This window comes from Anser anser (assembly GCF_964211835.1).
Source record: "Anser anser genome assembly, chromosome: 14".
Lineage (NCBI taxonomy): Eukaryota > Metazoa > Chordata > Aves > Anseriformes > Anatidae > Anser > Anser anser.
Window position 1 is genome coordinate 8620496 of NC_139735.1, and position 15108 is coordinate 8635603.

A 15108-nucleotide genomic window follows, 5' to 3' on the forward strand; every position below is an offset into this window, starting at 1 on the left:
ATTTTCTTCAGCCTCCAGATCAGCCATAAATTATTTTCCTCCTTTCATATTTCCTCACTTCCCCCCATTCCTTGATCAGAACTGTCCATTTCACTCCTACACCTCCTCATGGATTAAAGGGGAAAAAAGGACAAAACTTGCAAACCCAAGCACATTTGTCTTCAGAAGTGCTAGAACGTTGCCCTGTTCCAGAAGTGAACTGTGTTTTTACTTTGCACAATTTCTTATTATTTTACATAGGTAAATATTATCTGTGCTCATTATAAAATTCTTACTGCTAATATATTTTTGCCAAACAATCAAGTGCAATAGCTTTGCAGATATCAGCAGATAAACAGAAATGCAATGTTGCATGATGGAGTTTAATGCTGTGGAAATGTTGGGGCATTTATTCTAAAATTCCACTGGCCTTTGCTGACCTTTTTTGAATGTTTGTTTATTGCCACAGTAAGGAAGCACTACAATATGATTAGGAACTTTTATACGTAGATCCTGAAAATCAATATTTAAGGAAAGTGGATATTTCCTCAATTACATCATTTCTGATTACATGCTATCAAAAAAGACAGCGCAGAGGTCCCAATTATACAGAGCATAGGAAATAAATGTGATGTAGAAAACAGATCAAGAGCCACGCTACAGGATTGTTGTAAGATAAGAGGAACATAGTAGGACAATGTCTGCACATTGTTACAGCAGGATACCGTGACATTAAGATGTAATAGGTTTTTGGTTATTTGGGGGGGGTTCCTCTCTTTCCCTGCTGGCAATCCTGGTTCTGTGGGACTTGTGTAAGAAGGCAATAGTGTCTGTGAAATAATGAGCATGGGAATGCAGTGCTGTTCTTCCACTGCAATGTTAGGTGCGATGTTGCACACTAAAGGACCAGATCAATACTTCCAGCAGCAAGCCGTTCAATACCTCTGAATTATTGCTTCATTTTTCTTCTTATTATAGATGAGTTGTGTTATTATTTTCCCCAAATCGATATTTTACAACCTTTTTTATCCGTTTCTCCATAAATTTTGTGATTACTTTAAACTGGGAATTCCGGTACACTAAATAAGATGCAGTATCTGAGAGGTAGTGAATGTACCAACACGATTTTTTACTCAAGACACTGCTTAAAGGCAGATCCTAATCAATAGCTAAGTAGGAAAATTTTTACGTAAGAAAGTTGGAAGCAGCGCCAGTCTTACAAAACCAAAATTCACGTTCCTAGAAAATATTAGCTACAAAAGTACACTCTTTTAGAAATAGGGTGGAAAGAGAGGTCTGACGGGAACATTGCGTGGGAAATTTAATTCCAAACAAACATGCTTTTTACTTTCCCTCAGCTAAAGGGCAACCATAATTCACTAAAATTGTTTCTTACAAAGCAGATAATCCTGTGCACCTTAGAGTGATTTAATTAGCTTCCGTAGCTGTCTCCTGCTAAGTGTTTAAAGCATCTGCAAATCAAATCATGTTAACTCATCTGCTGCACCACTTTCTTTGTTCTATGCATAGGACCTTCCTAATAGCATTAATAGAAGCATGAGTTTCCCTGGAGAGGGGAGTAGCAAAGTGAGTTAATTACATAGTTATTGTAAAATTGTGTACATTAGTCCATAGAACATGCAGGCTAAGTATTACAGTGCTGCACGGAAAGTAATGATAATTTTGGGTGATCCCAAGGACCGCAATTTTGTAATACAAAAGGATAATGCAGATTCCCACTGAAGTCGGAGGAATTCTGCTCAACTCCAATGCTCAGTGTGCCTGGCCAGCCACTCACAGACTGTAGCGCAGGATTCTGGCTGTTCCCTACGTAACAGCTGCAATTTCTACACTCGCATTTACTGCAGAATTATAAGACAGAACAGTGGGAGGTAGAGTAATCTTCATTCAATGTTTTATAACACTTTAAAAATTTTAAAAGGGAAAAAACATCCCTGGGATTTTACACTATAAATTGTGTCGATTTCTGCTCTTATCTATATGGTCTAATTATGCATACCATCTCAGACATCCCAAAAAGCAGGTCCAGTAGCTCCTTTGGACATGGGCATCAGTACTCCACTGTGACAAATAATTCATAACAAATCATTCCTACTCAGTAACTGTCCAGAGACATTTTTCTCCGTTGAACTAGTTAGCTGTATTTGTCAAATAGTTTTTCTGATTAACCTTACCCTTATAGATAGAGCTTTGAAGAGTTGATTGTTACACATTTCCAATTTAAATTCTCCATTTATAGCCTATGTTCAGAGAGGGCATTACCTCACCTGTGTGTTTGTTGGTTTTGAGTCATAAATATTTTCTGTTTCCTAATAACCGACGGTAAGTTTTACATCCCTTTTTTCCAGACATACACAAAGTTCACTTTCCATAATACACTCTGAGTTTTTCTTAAAACGAACTGCCTCAGCTAACTCACTTGTTCAAAGACTCCCAGGGAGCAAAACACTACAGGGAAACTAGAGGAAAATCATTGCCAAAAACCAAATGAATATTCACAGTCCTCAAAAATACCCCTATTTCCCAGCTCTAATCAGCATGAACATCTGTGAAAAAAAAAAGTCTGAAGGGGGAAATTGGAGAGGGGAGGGGGTAATTTCCATCCTTTCCCTTAGGCCCCAATTTAAAGCAGGTTCATTTGTCTGTTTAACAGAACTTGCGAGCAATGCAAGGATGAACAGTTTTGGTAAAGAAACGATGTGCAGACTGGCCTTGTTTTGGGGAAATCTGAACTAAATTTTTCATTCCAGAATAAAAGATACTTAGTGCAGGTTCTTGTTTCTGTCCCTGACCTGCCAGACTTGTACCTGGCCCTGAGAGCCCCTCTATCAATAACAGAGCCTGAACTGACAAAACTACCAAGGGAAAATACAACCTAAGGTAAATAGGCGAGGCATGTTTCACTCTCTTCCTTTTAAATAAATGGCATGCACATTTCAATGCAAGATTTAAGGGAACCAAAAGTACAGCAAAATTAAAAACAGGCAGAGAAAATATTACTGTTTTCCAATATGAGGGCTACTTGAAGACTTATTTTTAGGAACAGCAATGTAACTGTTATTTCTAGTAGCTGTGCACAACATGCCTGTGAACTTTGGGGAGAATTTTTTTTGGAGTGGTGAAACTAGTCAAAGATCTACCTTTCAAAAAAAATATTTCCCTTGCAGAAGTGACCTTTCAACATGTATTCATGCTTATTTCTAACAGTAAAAACTTGCCTTTCATTTTTACAAATACAAGCTTGCTGCTAGGACTGCCTGAGCATAAAAATTATATGTTTTTATTTGATGATTTTTAGCCCTCTACGGAAAGCACCCCACAGAAAGCGAGGAATGGGATATAATCAAGGGGGGAGCGGAGAATAAGCACATGTATTTCAGAAACTACCATGGGATTATAATACTTGGGGCAGCAGTCACGTTCCTACACAGCACCTAGCACATGGGATCATGGAGGGTGCAAATCTTCCCACCCAGCTTTAGACATCCAAGTGAATGTTTGAGCACTTGTTTAGAGCCCATCTACAGTCTGACAGCAGAGAGGAGTTTCCTGATAGAGATTCACCCAGTGCTAAGATGGTGTCTGAGACAGTCAGGGGTTTGTCCCCCAGAGCTCCCAAGAGAGGGTCAGTAGACCTCACTAGATTTCTAACTCTACGCAGATGATATAAAAGAGGACCTCACCACGTTGAAAATGGACAAAGATCAACACAGAATATGTCACAGTCTTAAAAAGTGACAGCAAATTGCACAATTGTTAATAGACATCACAGGTTTTCCTCTGCAATTTTCACTGATTCAAAATAGAGAGGTTGATGCCACCTTCTGTTTTAACTAACGTATTTTCACTAGACGACTGTTACAACATCTTAATTTCCCTGTGCATTTTTTTCCACGAGGACTCAGAAAATACCATTATTTGTTGGTTTTGTGGGTTTTCTCTCTGCTTTTTTTAATTAACCCTCTGTCTGCTGGGAATGGGGTTTCCTCTTGTTAACCACCAATGCTAACACCTGGTGCTACGCAAGAGCAGTTCAAGTCCGCAACTCAATGCAAAATGTTAACCACAATTTATGCCAACAGGAAAAAGGTGAAAAATTACATTTGGGAGGGAGGGGAGAGGAGGGAAAGCAGAGAAGATACTGAAAGATGAGGTAACAGTCAGTATGGCCATGCAAATACCTTAGTGCAAACTATGCTGTAGCTCTATGAGGGTAACTGTCCAAATCCAAGCTCTTTAATGCAATACCTAACAGATGTTTCACACTTACTTCCTTGAGGTATAAACTGCTATGAGCTGTCTTATACTTAGTAGTAAGTACGAAACAAGTTCATGCAGAATACCTGATGCACTGCAAAACCACAGTCCAATTTACAGCATGCTACCATGTTTGTGCAGTAAGACACTAAATAACTTCTGTCCTACCTTGTGGAATAAAAGATCTGCATATGCTTGGTTGGCAGGACAAAGTATTGATGGTTTTATACTTCTGTAGTAACTGCAGAGCTCAGAGCAGATCAATAGCAAAAAACCTTTCAGTGAAGGTTATACAGTTATACTTTTACTTCAAACAATGGAACTTGAGATTTTTTGAAGGGGAAACGGATGGAAGAATTAAAAAAAAAAAATGCCATAGAGAAGACAGTACTAACCCCGCCACGTTCTTCTTTAGCATGAGCAGTAACTGGGTGATGATAGAGGTCTGCCAGAAGGTTCTAAGGAAGTTTGTTAAGATTGTTGAAACTTCTGTGCAGTTTGAATCTTTAACAAAATTCTACTTTATGTAAGACATTAGTCAACCATTATCGTGAAATAAACATAAACTATTTCCAAATGTATCAGATCATTTAAAACACCATGGTTACAATTCCCTTCCTTTCTGAGTTGTGTTTTTTTTTCTCTCTATCTCTCTGTTGGCTCCTGTGGTGCCAGCAATACAACATCTCTCCAGCTACCAGTGCCAACAAGGGCATGTCTGCACTGTAGACTGCAATGTTACACACAGAAGTATTCAAACTGACTTTAAGTAAAGTAAAAATGGACATTACAACCTGTACCAGGAGGGAACTCTGCAGTATTTCCGACAGGGCTGAGAAGCTGCCAGGGTTGAGCCTAGTCATTCTGGGTCAAAACTGTTTCAGCATCTCTATCCAGACACCATGGCAGACCACATCACTTATGCACTTGATATCTTCATAACTAAGCAGAAGAGCCTGTGTGAGTTCTTGCAAGATAGCAGAAAAGTACAAAGAACTTCACACTCCATGCAATAAATTGGTCTTGCTTCCACTGAGATGAAAGGCTGCAAGTACAAGATTTTCCTTTTATCTGTATATTAACAAAAAAGCCAGAATCTGTAGACATGGGCTGTATTGGGGCACGTCTACTCTGCAGTCTCTGCTGTCAGCAAGATTTAACCAGGCTAGATAAGCATTACTGGCTGGGTAGGGATGCTAGTACAAAGCTCAAAGCAAGTGAGGCTGCCCAATTCCTGCCTCTGGGGAACAACAGTTCCATGCCACACTGCCACAGTCAGCTGTACAGCGTTCACCGGTGTAAGAAAATGCCTAAGCAAAACGAACCCCCACTAACAAGCACGTCAAAGGATTAAGCACAGTTTAAAGGGGGCTGTTTCACAGGCAGCGCTGTGCAAGAGTGTGCCGCAGGTGGTCGTGCACTAAATTCACATCCTGACGTCCTCCCCAGAGCCAGCATGCTGTGCGCTCAGGCACCTCTGACAACCTGGCCCACAGTTTAGCCATTTCTCAACAACACACAATAAATCCTGCACACGGTTCCAGGCAGAAATCAAAAACTGCTGCACCCCATGAGAAGCGCGGGAAGGATGAGATAGGTAAATATATACCCACAAGATTGCCAGAATTCCCAGCTAACAGTCTGTGAAACATTTCATTGGCAACGAGTAGCTGAGGACCTGGCTTTTTGGTCCACCAAAAGATAGTGCCTTGTCCCCCTTTTCAGGACACAGGAACAAAACACATTAAAGTAACTAGAGTAGCCACTGTTGCTATTATTAGCTGCTCATTTCTGTGGCATTTGTCTAATCTGAATATCCATACATTAAGAAACACGACAGTGAAGCCGCCTGTAGAAAAAGAACACAATTGAGGCTTTTTAGAAATTCATCTCAGCTCTCTGTTTTATTGGCCATTTTTTTAAAAGAGGGAATAATGTCTTATCAACTGACATGAGCTAAAAGGAGAATAAAAAAAGATTAACAATTTTAGCATGGAATAAGAGAGTTTTGAAGCAAAGGCATGAAAATTTAAAGGTTTTGGTGTGGGGATAAAGAAAAGAATTTACAAGGCTTATTTTTGAGAAGCCAGAGGGTTAATTTATCATGGAATAAGTCTGGAACTTGAAAAGCAAAACATGGTTTATTGGCTTTGAAGGTCAGATAACTATGTTATATCATATTCAATAGGTTAAGGTTCCAGGGGTCTACAGGGTTGCATGACAATTGCAGGAATCCTTATAAAGTCTAGTTTATACCTTTATCGTTAATAGCTTTCTAATCCTTTACCACAAATTTATAGTTTAGAAATGGCAACACATCTTAAAGATTAAAGGTATGTGACAAACAGTTCATGTCCTTTAATAATCAAATCACATAGCTTAGATTGGGGGCTTATCAGGCTTTTTCCTACTCTATGGTTTCATAGGTAGAGAATACTTTATATCCCTATTACATGAATGATGAATGGGACCATTGGTTATGGGCTGTTATTTGCTTGGCTGTAGTCAATATGTTTTCTTTGGACAGGGACTTCAGTGATTTATTTCTCTTTTGGCCTTATCACTTATTAACTCAGGGCAGACAGAAAAAGCCAAGGTTGTGAATAAGGACTAGTGCCCATTTAGACTTCTAATATCAGAGAAAATATTCTTTTTAATGATCCAGCTACCCTTTGCTCTGTAGACTCTGATTGCACTTCCCTCTAACTAGAAAATAAAGGTCATATTTCTTGGAAAGTGTATACATAAAATATGCAAAATAATATGTTTCCTTCACAGCCAGCTTTATTCTGACGGTTGCTGTAATTGCTTCCATTTTGCAGCTGTCCTACAGGTACACTGCACACTTTTAGTGATTGTTTCTTGCAGTGTGTTATGGTGCTGCCAGTGTTTACGAAATACTAAAGATATAAGGGTTCTGTGTTCCTATTAGCATACAAAAGGGATTTTCCAGTCTACCTTTGCCGCCTCCTCGCTGTCTGATAACACCCTTTTCCCCGCAATCAATTCTGATTCCTCCCAGCTTCCATTCCTGAATTTCTGCAAACCAAACCAACAAACCTTCCTAATAATATTCCTAATATTCAACCCTGATAACTATTCACACTTTACTGTGCAAGTCCTAACAAACACCAAAACAACTACCTTCATAACGACATCCAACCCCACCACTAAATAACAAGGATTCCTATATTATTTCATATAGGATAGCTTGCTCCAAGACAGCTGCAATCATTTATTAGCTTATCTGCACTAAAAATTTCCAGAGAGTCCAGGCAGGCAAGGTATTAACATTGACTCAGCAGAGTAGCTAAGTTAACGGACTGGATCTCAGAAAGGGCCAGGTTTAAGCTTAAACTCAAATAGATTTCCTGAAGGAAACTTCCTTTTTCCAGGGCAGGTAACGCCCAAGAGCAGACCACTGGTGTCAGTGCAGCAATCCCTCACCTGTTTTCCCATCTGTATTTTACCTGCATGATGCTATGAGGAAAGACAAGACACCAGCTCTTATTTTAAACATCATACATTGATTTGAATTGAGGGATTTTATTCTGTTCTTCTGTAGTACTTGGCGGCTGACTAACTTTGAGCCGTCTGAAAGTTTTCATTCTGCCACACCTATAAATATTTACTAGTGAAAGGCAGATAAAAACTGCTGTTAAGACCGAATGGCATTCATTTGCTAGATAGCAGATCTCAAAGCTGGTCACTCTTTTGGAGAAGTGATGTGCTCTATATTTCTTTTCAGATTAATGATCATCATATATTTGAGGGTGAAGAATTTTATAAACACATCAAGATAAAACACAAGAGCATCTGAGATGCTGTCTTTATTTTATTTTATATTATTTTTATTGTTCTGCTGATGGTGTCCTTCTCATTTATACTAATCAGCTATTTCAGTGTTCATGTTTTAATAATAAACACACATGAATAGGCCACTGTAAAACTAATGAGCTTGTGTAATACTGATGTTGAGAATAACTGTCACTAGGTTTTAACATTTCTCAGGAACTAGCAGATATACAGCTATGGCCAAGGTTAGCTGGTATAAGGGTCAAGCTCTAGCCCAGAGGGATCAAGCAAGGCTCCAGAGGGGCTACAGGAATCTCTTGACAGCCAGTCTGTCTCTTATTACTTTTTTTTTCCTTTGGTTCTACAAACTCCAGAACTCTCCATTCTGAAATCTGATTGCTTAATTGATTATGTATCTTTTCAAGCTTGCAGTCATTGTTGCCTTCTTGAAAGCAGAAATTATTCTTTGCAAAGGGATCGCTGAAGTTTACCAGGCTGGAAACTTTAGGGATAAGTGGTTCCAATTCTGAGCAGAGCTGTGAAGATGACTTACATCTCTGCTTCTACAGCCACAGAATGAAAATTCAAATGGTGATGAGTAGTTTTTAGTCTCTTACTATTGGAGGTATTTGACTTAAGAAACAAGAAGGGAATGATTCTCATTAACAATTACCCCTACACTTCTGTAAATTAAATCATTTAAAGAGATAAAAGTAAACTTGAAGCTACCTAAAAATGAGGATCTTGAAAACGTCACTCAAATCATCTGTGATCTGCAAGGCTCTTCCTGTTTGTACACAGATGCAACTGTCTTTGGAAGTAAGTAAAGGGTGAAATGAGGATTGAGCAGGGATTTTTCCACATGAGGCTGTTTCTTCTTTGTAGCAACTAGGGGAGTGACAAGTTCTCTGAGAAGCCCTATGACATTTCAGAGAAAGATGCAGTTTCCCAGAAATTCTGCAAAGACCCTGACCTTCACAATGCTAGCATTTCTACACCACTCTATACACAATGGTCCAAAAGTATAATGCAAACATGACCAGCCTTCCCAGTGCTCCACTCTGACCTACTCTGCCTTCATCACAATTACTGCAGTTGGACTAAATGATCGTCCCTTCCTACTGAACTATTCTGTTCTGTTCTGGAGGATCAGCACTCAGCATCTGGTTTAGTCACACTGCACAGCAAGCCCTGTTTGATAGATACCATGCTGATCCTACATCCCCCTGATTAGAGTCATACCATATCCCAGAGTTTATAAGAAACCCCAAAGGAACTGCAGGGAGACTTGCCTGTCTCTCTGGACACGTCAGCACACAAATGGTTTAGTCCACAGCCTCCCTGCAAGACTAATACACAAAGGAAAACGGTCCCTAAATTCCAACTGGTATTCAAGCACATAACCAATTTTATAAAATAATAATAATAATAATAATAATAATAATAATAATAATAATGTCAGTATTTGTGGGTAGTACACAGACAAGAATCTGAATTAATCCCATGTTCATAACTTAGTGACAAAGTTATGAACTTCTGTCTGCTATGTAATCCTCTGCTCTGGTTTTGGAACCAAAGCACAAAACTTTACATGGAGCAGGTGGTAGAAGCATAATGCATTTTTTTGACATTCCATATGTCCTTTCCAATATGTGGTGAGATAATGCTCTTTTCACATACACACACACAGTTCCACTCAAATCTCATGGTCTAGTACCACCATTCGTAGTAAAATTCATCTGTGAAAATCATGCTGTCCGTAATGCATTTTTTTATTTAATTTGTGCTTTTAAATAAAACAAACAAACAAACAATGATAGAAAAAAAAAGAAGAAAAAAAAAAAAGCTCAAAGGCCTGACTAGGTATCACAAATTTGTGCCAGTTCTCATCCCTTATTTAATTCAACCATATATGCCCTGAGTCACCTTGGCAAACTACATATGGATTTGTATACATAATGGCTTCTTAGTTTCACTTGCTTTCCCTGCTTCTAAAATACTGGTAGTGACACATACCTGATTCATAAGTTGTGATGTGAAGCTGAATTCGTTCAGTGCTCTTCAGTACCTGAAGAGATTTACAAATTTAAGGATGCCACAGAAAAACACTGACCAGCATAATGCTTCGCTGGTTTGGGTACTTCTGTCTGCAGTATGAACTTTCAATACAATTCCAGTGTGAACACACATATAATATGTGTTCATACTTTTATATTTCTAGTAACATTCTCTAAGGAATGTCAAAGATCAAAATTTAAGAAATAATTGCTCTGTAAGTGCATGCTATTAGCTTGCTTTGCAGATGGGAAATAAAAAAGCTATGCTTCCTTGTAAGCACACGGTTGACATTGGTTTATTTCTTTCAGAAAAAATACTTGAAAAAGCCAGGATTTCTCTGTATATATGTGACCTTGATTCCTAGATGGCACATGGACTACTTAGAGATCATGTTACTAAGTTATTTGCAGTTAAAGGGGAAAAAAAGGCTAAAATTAATGGGTCACTGGGTATTTTCTTCTGAGAACTTAAGTACTTAACAGTAAGAAAAAAACAGTTTACAGCCAGGTGGCTTGAGGGGATATTTTGTTGAACACTGATTAAAAATAATTTCTTCTAAATGAGACCTGACCACAAAATGGGACCATTAACGAGCAGGGACATTCTCACCAGAAAGGAAACTACGCTTGATCAACTCCTGCACCGCCCACAAACCCCAGGTCCTTTTCTCTCTCTTTCTCTCACACACTCTCTCTCTTTTTTTTTCTCTCTTTTGTCTTTTCCCTTTTTTTCCTTTCCCATTTTCTTGTTCCTAATAGCAGGGTAAATAAGCAGCAAGTGATGCTGAAATGTTTTCGGCCAAAAACAGAGGCCAAACTCCTCTGAGAAAACATTTGGCCTCTGTGGTTTTGTAATATGTTCCAGAACACTGAGTTCACTGAAGAACATTGTGAAAAACTCCCATCGGCTGGAGTGATGCTGGGGAATGTTACTGTATCCCAACTTCCAATTGGTCCATTTCCTGCAGGCCTTGTTAAAAAAAAAAAAAAAAAAAGGAAAGAAAAAGAAAAAAGAAAAAAATAGTGCTATGTGGGAGTTAAAACAAGTTCTCATGGGAAAAATGAATGGCAAGAAATTCTAGCTTTAAAAGAAACAGCTAATCTGCTAGTTTGATTGTTCTTCAAAACTTACAATGAACCAATAATCCTAATTAAAAACACTTGGCCTAGTTCTCTAAAGCATCATAGCTTTTCTATGCTTCGTTTGTACACACCATAGACTATTAGTTTTTTTCTAGTGCTCACTAACAAAGTGCTGACTTTGTTGGGATGGCTGAGCTAATTTCGTGAACTCAGTGTGAAACCTTAGCTAAACAAAATTGTGGTAATTTTCCTTAATTTGTAAAAGTGATTGGAGTGCAAACAAAATTTTCCTCTTGGGTCAATCCTATAATTTTCAATTAACTAAAACTAATCGGCAGGCATGTACTGAACCTGCATTTTGTTTAAAGGGCTGGAAGGCACTTCTGAAGGTCAGGATGCATTAATTGTTTTTATTTTACTTTTATTTAGTCCTTAAAAAAAAAGACACATTTAAGTTCAGGCTGCCTGTAAAAGAACTGCAAAAAATGCAAATTGTGTGAGGTATAATTTCAGTCACAATAGCATTTCTATACCTACCATAGCTCCATATAAGCTGCATAAGTAAGAGAATTGTCCATGGACTGGATCACCTTTGATTTTATCATTGTTGTTTAGTATTTCATAACTTTCATTTATTAAATAAAAAATAATGCGTTTTAAACACTAACCTGAAAGTGCATAGATGGAAACACTTTCCCTACTGGGACAACTTATTTCCACATTCAACCTTTTTCCTAGAAAAGCTATTTAATAGTGATCTGAAAAGAAAATCAAAATGGGTCCAAGTCATTTTTACATTTAAATTGCATAAAGAAGGCCCCATAAATTTCTTTGCAAAGTTGGGAGTCAGCTTTCCTCCCTGTCTTCTTTGCAAGCATACTTGCAGTTTCACCAGCCCAAGATGCTGCCACCCCAGTGGCTCAACAACAAGCAGAAGGACAGCACAACTTATCGTACAAAGTCCAGAAGGGAAAGGGTTCACAGTCAAACTGTCTAGAGCTCTGACTGACACTTTCGTGTGGTATACACTGCCAGTTTGCATCAGCTGGCAATTTGACCCTTTGCATTTTCTTGTTCTTTTGTTCCACCATATTCAAATCCTAAATAACTTTTTGATATGGTGCATTATTGTTCAATACATGAATTTCCCACACATTGTTAAAATCATAATGCTTACATTAAATACACACACTCTCCACCAATGCCTTCTGCTTAGTGAGCAAAGCGATATGTGAACACTTTAAGACCCAGCTTAAGGAAACCCAGTGCAAAATCCCAACCAGAGGAGAGGGTATTTGGAAGAAGACAACAAAACTTTATACGACACCTTTATTCAACTTGCTCTGTGTTAAGGAAATCAAATGACAGCTTCTTTACCCAGCTGGAGCACGGAAGTCCATCCTCTGCCTCGAGTCCATGTTTGTACGCTCACAGTAGGAGCAATATATGTGCCCACTGTTAATTCAGTGTGCCCCATAGCCACAGGCACTTATGTTGCATATTATTCTTAAGGTTTTAGGGGCAAACAAGAATGAGGAAAGGCATTGCATTGGATTGTGATGAAGCACAGTTCAGGCAAACAGTTACAGAAGCAGTAGACCTGTCTGCACTATAGGTCAAACAACAAGCACATCCAAACCCAGAACAAGCCATTAATTCTTGAAGCACGCATAGCTTCCAAGGAATCAACAACACATGTTATTTTAAAAATGGTAGGCTGCTACTTGGTTCATTTCCCATTTCCTTATCACTACTCAGAGTGGTTTAGCATTGACAGTACCTGGAACATCTTAGCAGTTTTGTTAATAACTCTTCAGGCCAGACCTCTCTACTCAGTGGTCTCAGTGTGGATGCCACCCCAAAACACTGCAAGTCACTATGTCTGCAGCATCAGCTGGGGCAAAAGCTACTTGGCCTCCCTGGAAGGCAGAGACGAGTATGTTACAGTGAGATGGGAAGGCAAACAGGCTGCTGCTTTCAACACTTGCCGGGCCATGCCACTGTTACAACACAAGATGCAGATATTTAGCAAGACGCTTCTGGGAAAGTAGGTTCACGATCACACTGGTGTGCCTGGCTCTTGATGCTTGCACGTTTCCTCAGTTCCTTTAGGGATAGGAGCATCTGTTTCTTTCCTTCCTCTACACCCCCAACCCTCAGGTAAAGAGCTGTCCTATAAGGAGGACAAACAAGTAAACACAAATCCCACATGGGTATGCTTTCAGATTCATCTCTACACAGACCTCCATTTCAGAATCCAACCTTATATTGGTATATTCAATGATGTGATCAGCCAAAATAATAAAACATGGTACATCTTTTAACGATGAAAACTGAAGCCCTAGCAAGTGTGATATATTGCCTGCCCTATTTCTTGATGTTGTATCTAGCACTAAAGTATCCTTACCTGTGTAAATGAATCTTCCAGGTGTTCCCTTACAAAACTGCTTAGACTTGTAGGACAATGTGACTTCTACAACCCCTGGGATATGTCGGGGAGGCGTCTGTACACGGATGGCATGAGGAGTAATCAGCTAGAGGAAAACATTGAGAAGGGAAAAGAGAGAGAGAGAAAAAAAAAAAAAGCACTATTAGATGCTGAATACTTCTTTAATAACACTTTCCTCTCAGATCACAGTAAACAAGCTTTGAAACATGTAATTAACCTGTCAATGTTTGAATACAATCTTGATGTAACCCACACAAAAGCCAGTGACTACAATATTTACAAGCATTCTCTTTCTCAGCCGTAACAACATTATTTCTGTTTTCATACATGGCAGGCACTCACTTCCTAGTACAAGCATCAGCCCTGGCTTAATGCAATAACTTTAGCTTACACCAGCAGGATGCCTATGTTTGCTCAAGTGAACATTGGGGTCGTGACAGTGTCCAACAAATCTGATTGATAAATGATACGCAGTTATGTGTGTGAACACAGCCCTTCAGCTGAGATTCACTGCACTGTGCAAACCCAGGCAGGCTTTTAAACCCACTGGTCCCCAGCTGACATCTGTATACTGCAAAAGCACCATGTGCTGCAGTTTTAATTAGAGACCCTTTCCTATTCATTTTGTGGAGGCATAACTGATTACTGCAGAAATGCAAAGTTTGGTTTCTAAAGGAAACCGGGTTTTTCTTTGCAACTGATCAAAGTGCTCAAAATACATGTACCAAATATAACCATTTACCCGTCAGTTCCAGTTTGCCTCCACTGCAGTGACTGACATATATCTGAGAAATCACTTGCATGTGTAGATTTACACACATAATAAATAAACAGACATAACTTTCTTGCTAACTGGACTGGGGATCCTGATACTCAAGACAAAAAGGATGGGGTGGGCCAGTGCTTTCCTTCCTGGTATCTGTTAGGATTATGGACTGGATTTAAGTAGTGTTTATACTGGTTTCAAGTAGTTCTTGAAACTGATATTAGAGCCATTTAGGAGTTCACTAATTTATTGCAGATTAACTCAAATCTCTGATGTGTTCAGTAATTACAGAATTGACCTCCCCATCACTGAAATGTCCTCTTCTCACTTGTTATGCTCACTTAGACAAGAATAGGAAAAAGAGATACATAGAAAGAGTGACATGATTGTGTCCAGCAACCAAGTTATGGCTCTGGCACATGGATAATCCTTCTGTAATTGACTATGGCACCCTAAAACACTACTAGAGAAGCAAACAACCATGATCACAATAACCTTGACAATGAGCAAAGCCATGGCTACCCTAAGCAGACAGTCAGCTGCTCAGTGCTGTTGGTTGTCTGCTGGATTATGGAATACAATTTCATAGAAAATACTGTTGTTGTTGTTTTTAAAGATGATTTTTTTTTTTTTAAACCAGGAACCAAACATTTCAAAATCATGGTAAGGTCCTATCAAACAAGCAGACTTCTTAAGCAAGT

The 15108-nt window shown here is 38.9% G+C and overlaps 1 protein-coding gene across 16 annotated transcripts in view; it reads right to left on the reverse strand.

Moving 5' to 3' along the window:
* Positions 1–15108, reverse strand: part of EBF1 (EBF transcription factor 1) — a 312296-nt gene that overhangs the window by 90319 nt on the left and 206869 nt on the right. For all 16 annotated transcript variants that reach the window (XM_083799058.1, XM_083799062.1, XM_083799055.1 and 13 more), the window contains one exon: positions 13600–13726. In XM_083799058.1, coding sequence (XP_083655184.1) covers positions 13600–13726 — 127 coding nt within the window. The remainder of the gene's footprint in view (positions 1–13599; positions 13727–15108) is intronic.